The sequence below is a fragment of the Pseudochaenichthys georgianus genome, chromosome 11, assembly GCF_902827115.2.
Source record: "Pseudochaenichthys georgianus chromosome 11, fPseGeo1.2, whole genome shotgun sequence".
NCBI classification, from domain to species: Eukaryota; Metazoa; Chordata; class Actinopteri; order Perciformes; family Channichthyidae; genus Pseudochaenichthys; species Pseudochaenichthys georgianus.
Genome location: NC_047513.1, coordinates 22,564,158 through 22,580,961, shown reverse-complemented (window position 1 = coordinate 22,580,961; position 16,804 = coordinate 22,564,158). Strand labels below are relative to the sequence as shown.

Genomic DNA, 16,804 nt, shown 5'->3' with positions numbered 1-16,804 from the left:
TACATTATTTGTATGAAGTTTTCCAATATTTTGTGACAACTGTAAGATCATTTAAGTAAAAAAACAATTATAAACAAGTGAAAGTACGATTTTTTTTTACAAAAGCCTCAAGGTTTTAATTGGACAAACAGGTAGAAGGTTTGCTCATTTAGGCTCAGGATCGCAGGTTTGTATTGACGAGTTTGCTTCAGATTTCCTGCCTGACTAGTACACATACTGGACTAATTATCATGGCTGCTCCAGGGAGGTGCCTACCGGCTCGCTGCCAGATAGAGAGACAGAGAGAGAGGACGTGTTATAGTACTCTACGGCTCCATTAATTTGCAGGTCTCACCATGCCACAGGTCTCAGAGTCCGGAGCATTGTCTCAACTAGACAGACAGCTCTGAGGGCAACTACCAAACATGAGGGGACATTTGGGGAAGAGCGACATGTATGAAAAAGAGGGATAAGAGGAAGAATTGAGGGAATAGCTGAGGCGAGGTACAGGAAATCCAGCTTAGAGCTGAGGGAGCTGTGGAGACAAACAGGTATGTGAAAGTACAGAAGCTTGTCAGGAAGGAAGTGGGGCGAAAATCTGCACTGGACTGTGAGAATTGAGGATTCCGACTGGGAAAGGGGCTTTTTTTCTCTACCACATGTGTCTATAAATAGAATTTGTTGACGGGCGAGCTCTCCAGTCAGAAGCTAAGTACCTGACTGACCTCAGCAATACGGCCCTAAGTAAAGGGTCCAGCTGTGGCCGCAGAAGGAAAAGGTACTCATTGACGTCAGAAGAGTGGGCGATCAGAGTTCAGGGACAAAGAACAATCTATGGCTATTGGATGTAGGTCCATTATGGCCTAAAGTACCTCTGAATGGTGTTCCTGTATAGCCACACACACATACCGTTGACTGGGGTTGAACAGAATAAGTTGTCACGCAGGCAGACAAGTGTAAGTGACACGAAAATTGTAGGAGCTCTGAGATACATTGCTAGAAATTGTAGACATTTCAAGCTTCTATCAAAATGGAAATGGTCAGGTAAGCCAGTGTGATTTAAAGCAGTACTGTCTTTTTCCTGAGGAGCTACTTGGTGAAGAAAGAACTTTAAACCTCAAGTTGGCATCTAGCTTTGTGACCACAGGTGCTCCAAGTAAAGTGGTTACTTTTATACCTTTATAAGCGTTAACTATTAGGATGTGAGCTTGGGTCTGAACTTGCCACCGGTGCACATCTGGTGCCGCACCTTAGCAAATACTGCAGACTGTTTCCGATAGTACTTCTCACGCACTACTTATAACCAGGAAATTATCTTGAAATCCAAAATGAAATTAGCATTACAAAAATCGATTGAATAACAGTTCCAACTCAAGGTCCATTTATTCAAGCTTTTAGAAAATGGTCTAATGGCCCTTATCAAGCACCTCATGTGGAACCTACTTTCCAGTTTGATACAAACCAACATGAGGTTTGAACATGTAACCTTGATTGTATCATCATAGTGTGTGTGTGTGTGTGTGTGTGTGTGTGTGTGTGTGTGTGTGTGTGTGTGTGTGTGTGTGTGTGTGTGTGTGTGTGTGTGTGTGTGTGTGTGTGTGTGTGTGTGTGTGTGTGTGTGTGTGTGTGTGTGTGTGTGTGTGTGTGTGTGTGTGTGTGTGTGTGTGTGTCCCACTATATGCATTCACAGTAGATCAAATAGAGATATATAGAAATCACTATCAAAGATCTGCACAAATCATCTCATTTGTACTTCATGAGATATCAGTCATTGATCAAAAAAACCTTGTTCACAGCTGCCTAGCCACATGAGACATTTTATGAGGTCGCTGCTGTGAGTCAATTTAACGTTTGCACTACGCTGTAAAATATAGACCGATATCAATCAATTACACAAACAGAATCACTTTTATATACATTTTATACCAGGCAATTGGGAGGTGTGTGTGTCTGTGTGTGTGTGTGTGTGTGTGTGTGTGTGTGTGTGTGTGTGTGTGTGTGTGTGTGTGTGTGTGTGTGTGTGTGTGTGTGTGTGTGTGTGTGTGTGTGTGTGTGTGTGTGTGTGTGTGTGTGTGTGTGTGTGTGTGTGTGTGTGTGTGTGTGTGTGTGTGTGTGTGTGTGTGTGTGTGTGTGTGTGTGTGTGTGTGTGTGTGAGAGTCAGGACTTACTGATGTCTGTTGTTTCTTCAGCTTGTCTCTGTACTCCTCCAGCTCCTGCAGGTTTAGCTCAGAGGGTAGTTTCTATAAATTATACACAAATATACAACCTTATTGTGTGTAAAATAAATCTTCCTACACAGTTGAAAGAACCCGAGGCTTTTGCAAAAACGTCCAAATGTCTATCATTTTCATTGAGTTAAAGTGTCAGACAGACAATATTCACACTCGGAGCCATAGCAGGTATTTTCTTTACCCGGAGAAGGCTTATCCTCAATTCTAAGCATCTTAATTTTCAAAGATATCTCCCTACCTTTTAAAAAAAAAGAGCTTAGATGATTTCACTGAGGATTGCATAGCTCCTCCATTAAAGAAACATAACAAAAGATTTGTCTACACCTAACAGTCAGTGCCAGATCATGAGTTAGATTAGTCAAGAAGTTAGAGGATGTTATTCAGTAAACAGCAAACCAACTCTGCTAAGCGAAGAAGATATTACAAATCCACGGGCCAGAGGATGATAGGTAATTACTTTCCCCTTGACTGAGAGTCTCATTTCAGATGGTGTAGCAATACCAAGATAAATCTAATGAGATTTCACACCCTTTCTCTGTCGAGCGGATGCAATCCATCAATCCGCACGTCATTGGTGCGCATGCGGCTCGGCAGAAGGGTAAGAAACATCAGGTGAATGGCGCTTTAACTCTGCCAGTCAGACACGCATCAAAGCGCACGGGACGATAGTCATTCATATTACAAATGCAATATTGGTTATCTGAATAACTTTAATGGGGTTGGTTGTATGGAGTCCGTCAATAACGGACGTGCTCTCTGGTTCATACAAAGAATATCTGACCTCCAGTTCGTGCTGCACCATGTCGAAGGAGTCGTTTGAGTAGTACAGCTCCTCGATGCTGTCGATCATCTCCTGCTCCGCCTGGGGGTCGATGGGCAGCTCCCTCACCTCCCGCAACTCCTCCTGACAGAGGGGGACAAATAGAGAGGTGATTAAAAGCTGTCCTTGAAGTAAGCACTTTAAAAAGTTCCAGACACACAAACAGAAAAGCGTCCAAAGAACAGCGATTTAAATCATCTTGTAAGTGATGAAAACAACAAAAACAAAGTCTCTGATAAGAAATTAACATAAATAACATCAAAACACAGTTAAAGGGTAATGCAAGGCGGAAATGCCATGTGAAAGAACAATAAAGGGAATGGAGATAGGATTAAAGGAAAAGGAGGTACAGAGGAGTTTAAGGACATGGGCAAGGGTGAAGGACGGAGTGGAAGGAGGACAGAATAAAAATGAGGTAAAGAACAAGGAGAGGGAAAGAGGAGATGTGTAGTGGGAAAAAAGAAAATTGGTAATCGCATAGTTTCGGATTGCAGCTTGTTTCGTTTAAAGCTGTCATGGGGGTTGGAAGGAAGTCTTGAGAGAAAAGACAAGAAGAAAGGAATGACCGAAAAATACAACAGGGATTCCCCCCAGCATCTCTGGGAGACATCAGAGCCTCATTGCTTAACATGATGTGCATCCACCGAGGCTTATAAATGCAGCGAGTCTTTTAGATGAAGGTTTTTAAGCCGGCATTCCCAAGGAGCCCAGATCTATATAGAAATGTTATGGTTAGTGGTGGAATGACCGTGTTAGCACAATAGGAAAAATAGAAGTGTCCCAAGTCGCTACATATGCCCTGTATTTAACCTTTAACCTTATTTGAATGTCTGAAATGGTGTGACATTTTTGCTTTTTCGTCTAAGTAAATCCAAACAATGGAATAAACAATGTAGTGTACGTGGCAGTGCATTATATTTAAATAACTACAGAAATGACCAAATATTAAGTAAGTAATGGGGAATGTAATTAGGATTCAGGGATTATAAGTAAATGTGGCAAAATGTCTAAAAGTTGCTAAAATATTTCAGTCTCCAACCAACCAACCAACTCCAAGCACCAATGCCATCTATACATTAGTGTTGCTAGCATAGCTACAAATATTACAAATATCTTAGTATTATATTAAATCCAACATAAAGAGACCATCTCAGCATATGGGGGTTCACTTAGTGCCTTGAGTAGAAATCCTTTATTTCCAACAGAACATCAAAGCACAATAGCACTAAAAATAGACTGTTGGCTTGGGAAGGAGGTGAACCAGGATGGATGTGGAATTAAAGGATTAATGCTATATACGCCCACTATATGCATTCACAGTAGATCAAATAGAGATATATAGAAATCACTATCAAAGATCTGCACTAATCATCTCATTTGTACTTCATGAGATATCAGTCATTGATCAAAAAAACCTTGTTCACAGCTGCCTAGCCACATGAGAGACATTTTATGAGGTCGCTGCTGTGAGTCAATTTAACGTTTGCACTACGCTGTAAAATATAGACCGATATCAATCAATTACACAAACAGAATCACTTTTATATACATTTTATACCAGGCAATTGGGAGGGGTGTGTGTGTGTGTGTGTGTGTGTGTGTGTGTGTGTGTGTGTGTGTGTGTGTGTGTGTGTGTGTGTGTGTGTGTGTGTGTGTGTGTGTGTGTGTGTGTGTGTGTGTGTGTGTGTGTGTGTGTGTGTGTGTGTGTGTGTGTGTGTGTGTTGCCACGTTTGAATCAGGTAAAGGAGAGAGCTAAAGCCCCGGGGGAAATGTGTGGGTGAGTGTGTGAGATTGGAAAGGAGGGGTAGAGGTAGGAGATCACGTTCTGCCATCAGAAGGGTGGGTGGGAAATCAGCTCAAATGAGAAGAGAGGCAGAGCGGGGAGGGGGGTGAGCTGGATGACTCATTGGTAGAAAAAGTTAGAGGGAAAAGAAAAAGAGAGAGGAATGAGTGAAACAAAGGACAATGATGTGAAGCCTCTTCAGTGTGGTTAGAGCAATTCACCTCCCCTGTGTCAGGCTTTTCTCAAGTCTCCCACCTGCAAAGACGTGCAAAACTCCACACAACTTAAAGTGAATGACTCCTTGAGAGGCTACCTCGGGTTAAATAATCCCCTTTCCTCACCTGGAGCTGCGTGGGCAGGAAACTAAACAGACGCCCCTGTGCCCCCCATGTGAAACCCAACATCAGCTGCTGTGAGGCTTTGATCACATTTCACTTTGAAGGATGAGGGACAAACAAATCACCCTCCGACCTCCTCCGCAGATTACTGAAACTCTCGTCTCGTTGCAGGAAATTAGAAATCTATTTGCATGCAAACGTGCGGGAGGTTTAACAAGCGTTATCAAAGAATTAAAGCAGATATTATTATTATTTAGTAGATGAACAAATCAAAACCTCCTTATTGTTATCAGCGCTGGCTGTATATCCCTATCTGATTAACTCAGTTGTCATGCAGTTGTTTTGTCCAAGGACCTTGGAGGCACAATTAGAGAAAAACTCAAACCTGATTGGGTCATTTGAGGGCATGAGAAGTGTCAGTGTTCCCCCTAACGATAGCCTGTGTGAACTAATAACAGGTTATCAAGCATCCGCTCATCTTCATTTATATATTTCTTGCACACTGGAGGCACTCAGCCAATCATATTCATCCTAAAATAGAAGGAATCACGACTATTCTAAGCAGGCGATGCACTCAACCTGTGTAGATTAGTGATGTTTTTATAAACTGATGGTGACCCCTGCTGGTGGGAAATGGTAACTGCATGTACCTCCAGGACTAAGAGTTTTCTCGATTGATGAACTACAGTTTGCCTCGGGGAAACTTAAGTTAAATAAAACAATTTTAAGCTTCACAAAGATATTATGTACCAGCTTGTTCTGGAGATTCACTAAACCTGTATCACACTTCTCAATCCTATTAGAGTACACTTGAAAATAGAAATATTAGGAATATGTTGAAATTATTGTTGATTTGAGAACTGCTTTAACATACATTATGAGATAAAAATAGAGATGGATAGGTTGGAAAAGGTTACAAGACTCAGCACACCAAAATACCTGCACAGAAAATCCTTATAACTGACTCACAGAGAGACAGCCGCTTTGAAAAGCTCTCGTCATCTCACGCCTGATATTCTGTACACACTGTGAAGACCACTGAGACAAATGTAACATTTGTGATATTGGGCTATATAAATAAACATTGATTGACATTGATAGACTACTGCAACTCCCTCCTGGCTGGTCTACCTGCATGTGCCATCCGACCTCTGCAGCTCATCCAGAATGCAGCGGCTTGTCTGGTCTTCAACCTTCCTAAATGCTCCCACACCACGCCGCTCCTCCGCTCCCTCCACTGGCTTCCGGTAACTGCTAGAATCCACTTCAAGACAATGGTACTTGCGTACCATGCTGCGAATGGATCTGGCCCTTCCTACATCCAGGACATGGTTAAACCGTACACCCCAGCACGTGCACTCCGCTCTGCATCAACAAAACGGCTCGCTGCACCCTCGCTGCGAGGGGGACCCAAGTTCCCATCAGCAAAAACACGTGGGTTTGCTATCCTGGCTCCAAAATGGTGGAATGAGCTCCCCATTGACATCAGGACAGCAGATAGCTTACACACCTTGCGGCGCAGACTGAAAACTCATCTCTTTCGACTCCACTTCGAGCGATAGAACTATTAACAAAGCACTTATATAATAATAAAGGACTGGCTTACCTAAAGCCAGTTGAGTAGCACTTGAAATGTTTTTGCTCTATGAAACCTGATGTACTTATATGATTCTGTTATCTTCAAGTTTTGTTGGTCGAACGCACATTGTAAGTCGCTTTGGATAAAAGCATCAGCTAAATGCAATACATGTAATGTAATGTCAGTGTTTCCCACAGATCTGAAATATACTTGGCGGGTGGTGGCAGCGGGCGGGGGGGGGGGGGGGTGCCCGAAAAAAAAAAAAGTTTTAACAACACGTTTATTTATTGACTTTTCATTCCTGTATAATCATTTTGCGCAAAGATGGCACTGTTTGTCAGAGCACTTCATCCTTCTGGGATTTCATGAAGAACCGCTCCAACGCCTGTGTGTATGGGAACACCTCTGGTGCTGGTCCATTAACTGCCAGTGTTTCCCACATATCTGAAATAGCGGTAGCGGGGGGGGGGGGGGTGCAACAACATTAACCTTTCTGTTGGTCGCTTGTTAGCAGACCCTTCACGCGATGGCAGAGCGAACAGGTACAGGCAGGGCCCATAATGATAGCCCTATAGTTTAAATCTACTACCCACACATGAACATATGGAAATGGGTTACTATTTTAAAACATAAATGTATTTATAAATGTATTTAGGAACCTATCCATGTGATTTTTAGTGGGGGTCGACATCAAATCCTCTATGGGGGTCCAGGAGCATGCCCCCCCGGTAAGATTTTATTTTTTATTTTGGAGTTAAATGCATCAATCTGGTGCATTTTGAGGGGAAAATATAGAGACTAGATCTATGGAAACACCTATATTAAACAGAACTGTATACATTTCAATAATCATAAAATCATGGCCATAACCAATACCATACCATTTCCAATATGAAAAAAACACTGAAACTTGTTTATTAATTTATTTTTGGTTCATTTATAGTTGTGAGTGTGTCTGTGCTCCTGAATCAGCCTCTCCTGTCTCCCTCCTCTCCCCCCTGCTCCTCTTTGAGGCAGCAGCAAAGACTAGTTTTCTCTCAACAAGTTTTAAAAGTGTATCTTACCTTTTTTCACCTTAATATGTGTTTGCATAACTGGTGACCACACCGTTTGAGACCCACTGAGAACTTATACTAAGTTAACTATCTAAACACTCAGAGTCCTTTACCTCACCTGAGCTGAGCTTATCCCGAGCTTGAATGACACACAGAGACCAATCAAGGGCTTTGATTTATGATCTGTATGACAGAGGCCATGTCGGCAGGCCACATCATGTGGACAGCCAGTCACCCTGTGTGAGGCAGGCCACATCATGTGGACAGCCAGTCACCCTGTGTGAGGCAGGCCACTTAACAGGCCAGAAGGAGGCGAGATCAGTGCAAGTTGTCCACAAGTTAATCGATCGCAGATGGCGTCGTGGTCACGGACGAATAAAAAAAAAAATTATATAAAAAAAAATTATTCAAAAATTATATAAAAAAAAAAAACCTAAATGGGTCGCGAAATATACTTGGGCGGCCGTTAATATACCTGGGCGGCCCGCCCAAGTATAGTCTATGTGTGGGAAACCCTGAATGTAATGAAAAAGATAAGGATAGGAGAGAAGAAAGATATGTGTTTGTTTTAGTCAACCCACAAAGCAGCTTACATCAGGAACCGAGAGACATCAAAAGCATGAAGGTGATCAAAATAGTTTGGAGCCATTTGGAGTCATAAATCATTTATGACTCCAAATGGCTCCAAACTATTTTGATCAGGGTTGCCAACTCTCACGCATCTGGTAATTCACACAGCCTCTTCCCTCTTCTCTCAGTGAGGAGCAGCAGGTTCAGCTTTCAGAACACAGTAACAACAAACTAAAATGGCATTCATTTTTTTTTTAAATATGTCGTGTAGTAATAGATTTATTTATTTTTCTTCTCAAGAGAGTAGCCTACCAGAATGTGTATTTTATGTTAGTATTTCAAAAAACCTCAGACCCCCCTGCAGGGGTTGGGTTTTCAGCAAGTCAACTCTTTCACCTGTGGGGAAATTGCAGGAGTGGCTCCAGGTCGCCCTTTTTATTTACTACAAGACAAATGTGCCTTTTTATTTCATACAGTTCCATTTGGATTGAGACGGGGAAATAATATAAATCTCACGCGTGGCGTTTCACTGTCAAGGGGAGCGTGTATGTAATTACATTGCAAATACTGACTTGAGCTCCCCCACTGTATGGGTTAGCCCTACCATAGATTACCCAACAAAACTACTCTCTGGCAACTGCCGACCCGTATTGCGCAGATCTAAGATCCAGTAGAAATGATAAAAAAGTAAAAGTCTGCTGCTTATTGTTCTACTAGGCCAAAATAGAGTCAAAGAGTATATGAGAGTGAGTGTGTTAATTAATATGTTTGGCAGTTTGGAGTAAGTCTGTAGATTTGTTTGTGTGTGTGTGTTTCATGTATAGGCCTCTCACGATAATTAATTTTGTTGGATACATTTTCCCGGAAATTATTGCGATAAACGATAATATTGTCGGCACCGTTGTATGACCATTTTGGACCACTGACATAATGATAATATATAATAATAATAATTCAAGTACATCCTTTCAAACGGCTAGTCACATCCTCATGTAAATGGCAATTTATCGAGTTCATTTTTATTTATCGTACGATAAGTCAATTAATTGCTTATCGTGACAGACACACAATAAAACAGTGGAAACAAACATGTGTTTGACTTTCATTAGTGAATGAAACTGTGTGCCCTTTATAGTCTGTGTCCAATATTGTATATATTGTATATATATCCTAAGGTCCCGCTACTGACACGATAGCAGTCATTTAGTGCGCATATGTGTAATTAAACCCATGATATCAAAATCTCACTCCAGCCAGGTACCCCAAGTTGGCAACCCTGATAAATGGTAAGGGAAATCAAAATCTGCCAATGTTGTGATTTATAAAAAGGGGTTATTTGGAGAACATGAACCGACACAAATGACTTTTTATCTAGCTTTACTTTCTCTAATGGCGTATACATACTCAATAATGTGATGCACTGAAATATTGTACAAGTCTATCTAAACTGAAAGTATTATTTAGGAGCCAAATCATTAATGGTTATGAACAGGACCTGTAAAATCCCATTTGTTGTTATTTCTTGTAATTGTAAAAGTAATTTCTTTCTGATTGTTTTGTAAAAAAACAAAAAGCAAACTTAACAAGACAAACATGTCGCTGATGACGATGACCTAATATTTTATTTATAAGAAAAATATATGCTAGAAAAGTTTTTTTTTAAGCTTCTTCTTGCCCCTGTTGAACATGACAGAGACTATTTGAGAATTATTGTTGTTTTTTTGTTTTGTTTTTCTTTTTTATTATTTGTTTTTTTTGTACTTTGTTATAATTATTAGTTTGAGTGATAAAATATATATATATATATTATTGTTGTTGTATGTTTTTGTTTCTGACATGTTCAATAAATTGACTAAAAAAATAAATAAACATATGGTTGAGATTTTATCACATTAGGGCGGTGGTGGTGAAGTCGATAGGGACATAGTCCCGGCAAGACCAAGTGCTACCGAGGTGTCCCTGAGCAAGGCACTGTTCCCTACACTGCTCCCCGGGCGCCATTCAAAATGGCAGCACACTGCTCCTAACACTAGGATGGGTCAAATGCAGAGAAACAATTTCCCCACAGGGATTAATAAAGTATATCTAACGTTTTGTTTTTTTAAATCTCGGCCCAATGGGCTTTTTTTTTACTTTTTTCAAGTTTAGGTAATTAACATGTTTAGTGGCAACACAGTGAACAAAGGGGATCAGATTCATTTGAGAGAATGGTCTCCCCTCAGGGTAAACTGCAGAGCATTACATCTGTGTATGGAGCCAAATCAAATGTTTCACCCTGGTAGCTATGTGTGAATGCATGGCATTACAAAAAACACATTAGACATTTGTACCAGTCTTCTAAAATGAATTCACTTCTGTAATCCCCTCAAGAGGGAAAACAACACAATGAATTCAGAAAAAGGCCTGTCGAAGATGACAGATGTTTTCGCGAAGCAGCAGAAACTAAACCACTTTAACAGATGCACGAACAGAAACGGAGTGCCATGAAATGATGTAATATATATATGATAAATTAAACGTACAGAAATATACCAGGAACGAAAGCTTGGGGTAATGATTCTGGCGCTCAATGGAGAATCCCATTTGTAATTGTGTCATGCAGCATCGAAGAGGACTGATACCAAACCCATGACGTTAACTCTATTATACACTGTACTCTATTATTTCGGGGGGAAGGTTATTAGTACCCTGGCAAAATGTGCAGGGGTACCATTCCCATTGGACCCTGCTGTACACCCTTTCCCTTGATACAGCGCACGCACATTTCACCTGGTCGACCTGACGACAGCTGAGAAAAGCGTTGGAAACTTCCTGATAATATTTCAAGCATTTCTGGTTTCAGAGCGTTTAGGAGATTCCCTCATAATCAGCAAGAGTAAGAAAAAATGAAAAATAAAACACAATGAGGACTTCTGTCTAACTTTCAAGACCTATTACCTAAATAAAAACATCTGTCTGAGTAAGCATTGGTTTGTGGAGGGGAAACTGGTGGATAGGGGGTAACTGGGTTAGATAATCAAAATGTTATTAGCCACCTGTTTGATAGTGCTGCGATAGAAACAGGTGCAATGTATCATGTGACTGCAACTGGGCAAAAATGAGTCGCCACTTCCTGTTATAGATAACAGCAAACCAAGTTAGGTACAGAATCTGTGGTCAAGACACCATTAGAGCAAAAATGATTAATCTTTTAACTGATTAGCCACCTGACTTGATACATCGGTATGTCAGTGGGATGTGAATTGAAGATCTTAAATATACAACTACAGGCTAACTACAGATCGTTTTTTCCCTGCGTATCACTCAAACGCCGTCCACCCTTCAAGTCATTTCTAAATAATGACATGACAGCATCAATTCTCCATCATCCCCCGCGTCAACCCTCCCCCTACAGTGAGCCAGATGTTGCCGTCAGCTCCAGTAGGATGATAAACGACGTGAATCATGGCTAATATGGTCGGAAACACACGACTGGCACTGAGCATCTGAGTATCAGTTTGAGTTTAATAATGACACACACACACAGTCAAGCACCTTGGCTTCACTCTCCTACACAGAGCAGTGTGTTAAGTAATGCAGTGTGCCATGGCATATGAGAGGATTATTCGCCTTTAATCAAAAAGGGAGGGAGGTTTCGGTGTATACAAAGCCTGTGTTTGGCTCCTATTTCATTTTCCTGAAAGCTGGTACCCTGGAGCAAAGTAAATAAAGACACAGCATAATACCGTGAAATCATAAGACCCGTGTTTTGGCTGAACACACAAAAGGCAGGTGTTTGCAGTACACACAGGGGACTTAATTCATCTGTGATATACAGAGGTAGGCTGAGGTGCATAATCCTCATATTCATACTTAGTCTCCCCCCCATTATGCTGTCTACTACCTCATATCGCATAAGCCAAACAGAGCAGGTATAATAACACTAACAGCAATTCTGCGGGGAGCTATGATGCCAGCATGAACAAAGGTGAATATTTTAGGCCTAAAACCAGGGTGTTTGATGTCTGCAAATCCAGTTTGGCCACATCACCTGACGCCAATCTCAAAGCCTGGCGGGCGACATGCATCCAATGAAAAGAAAGGAATTCTTTGCTTTCCCTCAGGCTTTGATTACACCTGGAGAATAAATGACTGCTTATCTTATCTTGATCAAGACATTGAGTCAGTGTGGTTTCCTGCAATAAAAGCTTTGTAACAACTTTGGCTGCGAATGAATTATCTTTTAATCTGCCCATTATTTTCTAGAGTGATACATTAGTGATAAAATGTCAGAAATTAGTAAAGAATGTCCATCTTAGTTTTTCAAACACCAAGATGATGTGTATACTGTCCGAGAGTCAGTCCAAAACGCAAATATATTCACCCAAATATATATAATATAAACACTAAAAAACATTAAATCTTCATATTTAGAGGCTTGCGTTAATGATTAATCAATTAACAAAGAAATTGCTGATTTTGTTCCTGCAGATGGACAAATTATCGGAATTTAACAACAATACAACAACAATACTATTTACAAATTGCATATTGTCTACACACCAACATGAAAATTAACTGACTGTCCGGCAGTGGCTCAATCAGTAGGGGCTTGGACTGTGAGCCATAGGGTCGCTGGTCCAAGTCCCCGACCAGACCTACAATATGGAGTGTGGTCTGCTACTTGGAGAGGTCCCAGTTCACCTCCTGACCTGCCGTGGTGCCCTTGAGCAAGGCACCGGACATCCCCCTTCCCCCCCCACTCCTATTGCTCCCAGGGCGCTGTACAATAGCTGCCCACTGATCCTAGTACTAGACTCCTGGTACTAGGATGGGTTAAAAGCAGAGAACACATTTCACTGTGTATGCTCTGCATGTGTGACCATTAAAGAGGATTTCATCCCTCCGATTCTATATATCTGTTTATTTGGACAATAACACTTAGCACAAGCCTTATCTTTGACCAAAATAAAGATTGTTGTGTAAAAGCCTTTAAAGATAAACTATATATACTGCCCTGCATTTTCCTTTCCTCATGAAAATATTTTACAACAAATTGAAAAGGAATTTCTCTGAACTCGTTCAGCTTCTTCTTTCGCAACTCTCAAAGATGAATTACCAGAAAAGCACTTCCTTTTAGTCTTATCTTTTCAACCTAAAAAGAACATTCTATAATGGTACATCAGCAAAGCACACCACGAAGAAAGTTCCACTCACGTTAGGACCAAACCACAACCACAATCAACTATGTCAACCTTTAAAAGCCAAGTCTTTAGAAGGAGAGAAATTAAACGTCTGGTTGAATCGACCTAGCGCATATCACGCACTGTGAATAAATAGAGTTGGTCACCTTCCAAATTGTACTCAGCCACATTAACCCAAGGTCATCACTAAAAGACAAAGTCAAAGCAAAGCCAACAACAAGCAGCAGTGCATTAAGGAGTAAGTGACTCTACTACATTGTATAGAGCCACTCTGCAGGTTCACTCTGTCTCATCTTGGCAAATTGAATCTGTACAAGTGGATAATGAGAAATGCTTTCTACATCCAAGCATGACTGATTGCATTTTAAAACACTTGCCATGCCAAAATGCTAAAACACTATTGCAGCAGAACATATTTCACACTACTAGTGTAAAGATTGATGTGAAGTGTGTACTAAAGTGATATAAATGGGAGCCATCATTCTCTTTACATTACTGTCTGGAAAACACTTTAAGTGTGATGTAACTGATGTCATTTGCAGGAAGCAGCTCCGTGTAATACAGTGCAAGTGTGGTCCGAGTCTAAAGCTGTCCTGACACATTCAATCCTTTTGTATTACTACGATCCATATAACTGCTTCTGTGTTAGATGGACTTGGCTTCTATAAATACTTAGTCAAGTTAACCAATATAGTAACTTCATACACACAGATGACAGTAAAACCTTTTTTTAAATAAGCAGATTAATTGATTTTCACAGACAGACAGACGGGCGGATAGACAGACAGGCGGACAGGCGGACAGGCAGACAGACAGACGGACGGATAGACAGACAGGCAGACAGACAGACAGGCGGACAGGCGGACAGACGGACAGACGGGCGGATAGACAGACAGGCGGACAGGCGGACAGGCGGACAGGCAGACAGACAGACGGACGGATAGACAGACAGGCAGACAGACAGACAGGCAGACAGGCGGACAGACGGACAGGCGGACAGACGGACAGGCGGACAGATAAACAGACAGACGGACTGACAGACAGACAGACACACGGACGGACGGACGGGCGGACAGACAGGCGGACAGACAGACAGACGGACGGACGGACAGACAGACGGGCGGATGGACGGACGGACGGACAGGCGGACAGACGGACGGGCGGCCGGCCAGCCGGACAGGCGGACAGACGGACGGGCGGCCGGCCAGCCGGACGGACGGACGGACTGACAGCCGGACAGACGGACGGACAGACAGAGGTCTGGGACAATATTAATTTTTGATTAATTATCATCATTCAATGGAACTAATCTTGAAGAAATCATAAATCGAAATATGTGATAAACATTTATGTTGTTTAATCCATAATAGCGAGGACATACCAATTTATCAGAAAATCTGATTTAAATTATTCTGAAGGAATATTATTTGAAGACTGCAGTTATGTTTTTCCAACAGATCTTACATTGCTCTATAGTTTTACTTGAACTTTAATGTTTAAAGATTCGTAATAAAATTTGAATTTGTCAAGCATTTAGGTAAAATTGTTTCATATCTGTTTATTTTACATAGACTTCTGATTTGTCGACCTACCAGTAAGGATACTATATCATAGTAAATATTGCAATATCCAGATGTTAAATTACCTGTATCATGACAGAAGATGTTGGCCTTGTTATCAACCCTGGATATAGCATATCTTTCACACACTATCTATCTACTACCAGCGATCTACTTTTAAACACTTGAACATATCCTATTCCTTACTTGGAGTTAATATTTCTTAGGATGACAGATGTTACATTATATAGATGTTAAGATTTTGCTGATTTTGTATGTGTATTTAAACAAATAAAGGAGCAGCAGCATATGTTCCAGTTGTCAACAAAAGAAGTGAATGTTTATGTGCAGCTCAAATGCATCGACCACAACAACAAAAACAGAGCTACAGCTTCAGGCATGTCTTGAGGTTTACCTTGCTGGGGATCCTCAGGTTCTCCACAGGACTCAGGTCTGCCATGCTTTCCTGGGGACTTTTCAGGCCCTGTCAAAGTAAGAGTCACAGTTGGGGTTCAAACAGCTCTAAAAAGTCAAGTACAATGTACAGTTTAATGCTTCCTGTTGTCATATAACGTGCTATTCATAATCACAATACTGCACACAGCAAAATGTGGAACCAGTGTGCAGATTTCTGAAAGCGATATGCTGTGTTGTGTAGTGCTGAACGAGTCTAACATTACTGCAGTGAAAACTGAGAACTTCCCTAACCGCCCAGTTTCCACTGTTGTGCCCTCTTGCAGTGCTTTTATAATAGTAAAATCTAGGGTATAACTACCAATACGCCTCTATGTTCTCCATGTGGGGTAAATAATTCGTATATGTTGTGTAGCGGTTAAAAAAGCTGCTGTTATTCGGGCTGAATGTGCCCTTTATTGATCCACAAGCTGAGCTGTCAAATTAGCCAGTTAGCTTCGCTAGCTGTCATGCTAGCTACCTGCAGCTGTCAGAGACTAACCGCCAGCGGCTCGGCTTCCGTACACCTGCTATGCTTACCTGTCGGGCCATGAGAGACTTGATCTTCTGCATCGTAAGTCCAACTTTTGTCAGGGGGGGGGGATAAATGTGTAAAGTTACAGTTTTGTTTTGTTGTCAACGATGCGCCTCCATCACTACGAGAGAGAAGCCATAGTTGACTGTCACGTGACTGGTATAGCAGGAAACGGAAGATTACAAAGCATGCTGGGAAATGTAGTTTTCACATCAGGAGGTGTGTAGTGACCTAAATTGTCAGAATATCACCTGTGTGTGTTTGATTCATTGAAAATATGTGTTGTTCTGAAGGAAAACAATATTCAAAAGTGATGTAAACATTTTTTAATACATTTATACATGATATATGGTACATGTACTGCTGCCTTACACCACTGGATGGTAGTAACTTAACATTAAGAATAGTAGACTGCACTGGACAGCAATGTTTATTTTTTCTTCCTTGAAAAATATAATTTGACTTCTCTCTCTTTCAGTCACCTGTAGGTTTCAGGTGAATGTTTTGACATGCAAGAGAAGACAAAACACCAGTGTAAACATTCAAATAAATGTACTGGTATGGTGCATGCCGAGAACTATTTTACATGTAGGTTATTGATTAACACTGACATGGACCATCTGCATAATTAGCATATTTTTGAATGAAGTACTTTTAATGTATATAACTGTCTGTAGCTTTTAGTACATGACTCTGTTGTTGATATAAGCTACTGTTAT

The 16,804-nt window shown here is 41.1% G+C and overlaps 1 protein-coding gene across 3 annotated transcripts in view; it reads right to left on the bottom strand.

Annotated features, from left to right (window-relative positions):
- vps50 (VPS50 EARP/GARPII complex subunit) overlaps window positions 1-16,231 on the bottom strand; it is a 122,531-nt gene extending 106,300 nt beyond the window's left edge. For all 3 annotated transcript variants that reach the window (XM_034094413.1, XM_034094414.1, XM_071204871.1), the window contains exons 1-4: window positions 16,091-16,231; window positions 15,513-15,581; window positions 2,992-3,114; window positions 2,148-2,219 (exon numbers count right to left, since the gene is read on the bottom strand). In XM_034094413.1, coding sequence (XP_033950304.1) covers window positions 2,148-2,219; window positions 2,992-3,114; window positions 15,513-15,581; window positions 16,091-16,123 — 297 coding nt within the window. In that variant the 5' untranslated portion in view covers window positions 16,124-16,231. The remainder of the gene's footprint in view (window positions 1-2,147; window positions 2,220-2,991; window positions 3,115-15,512; window positions 15,582-16,090) is intronic.
- Window positions 16,232-16,804: the final 573 nt, after the last annotated feature.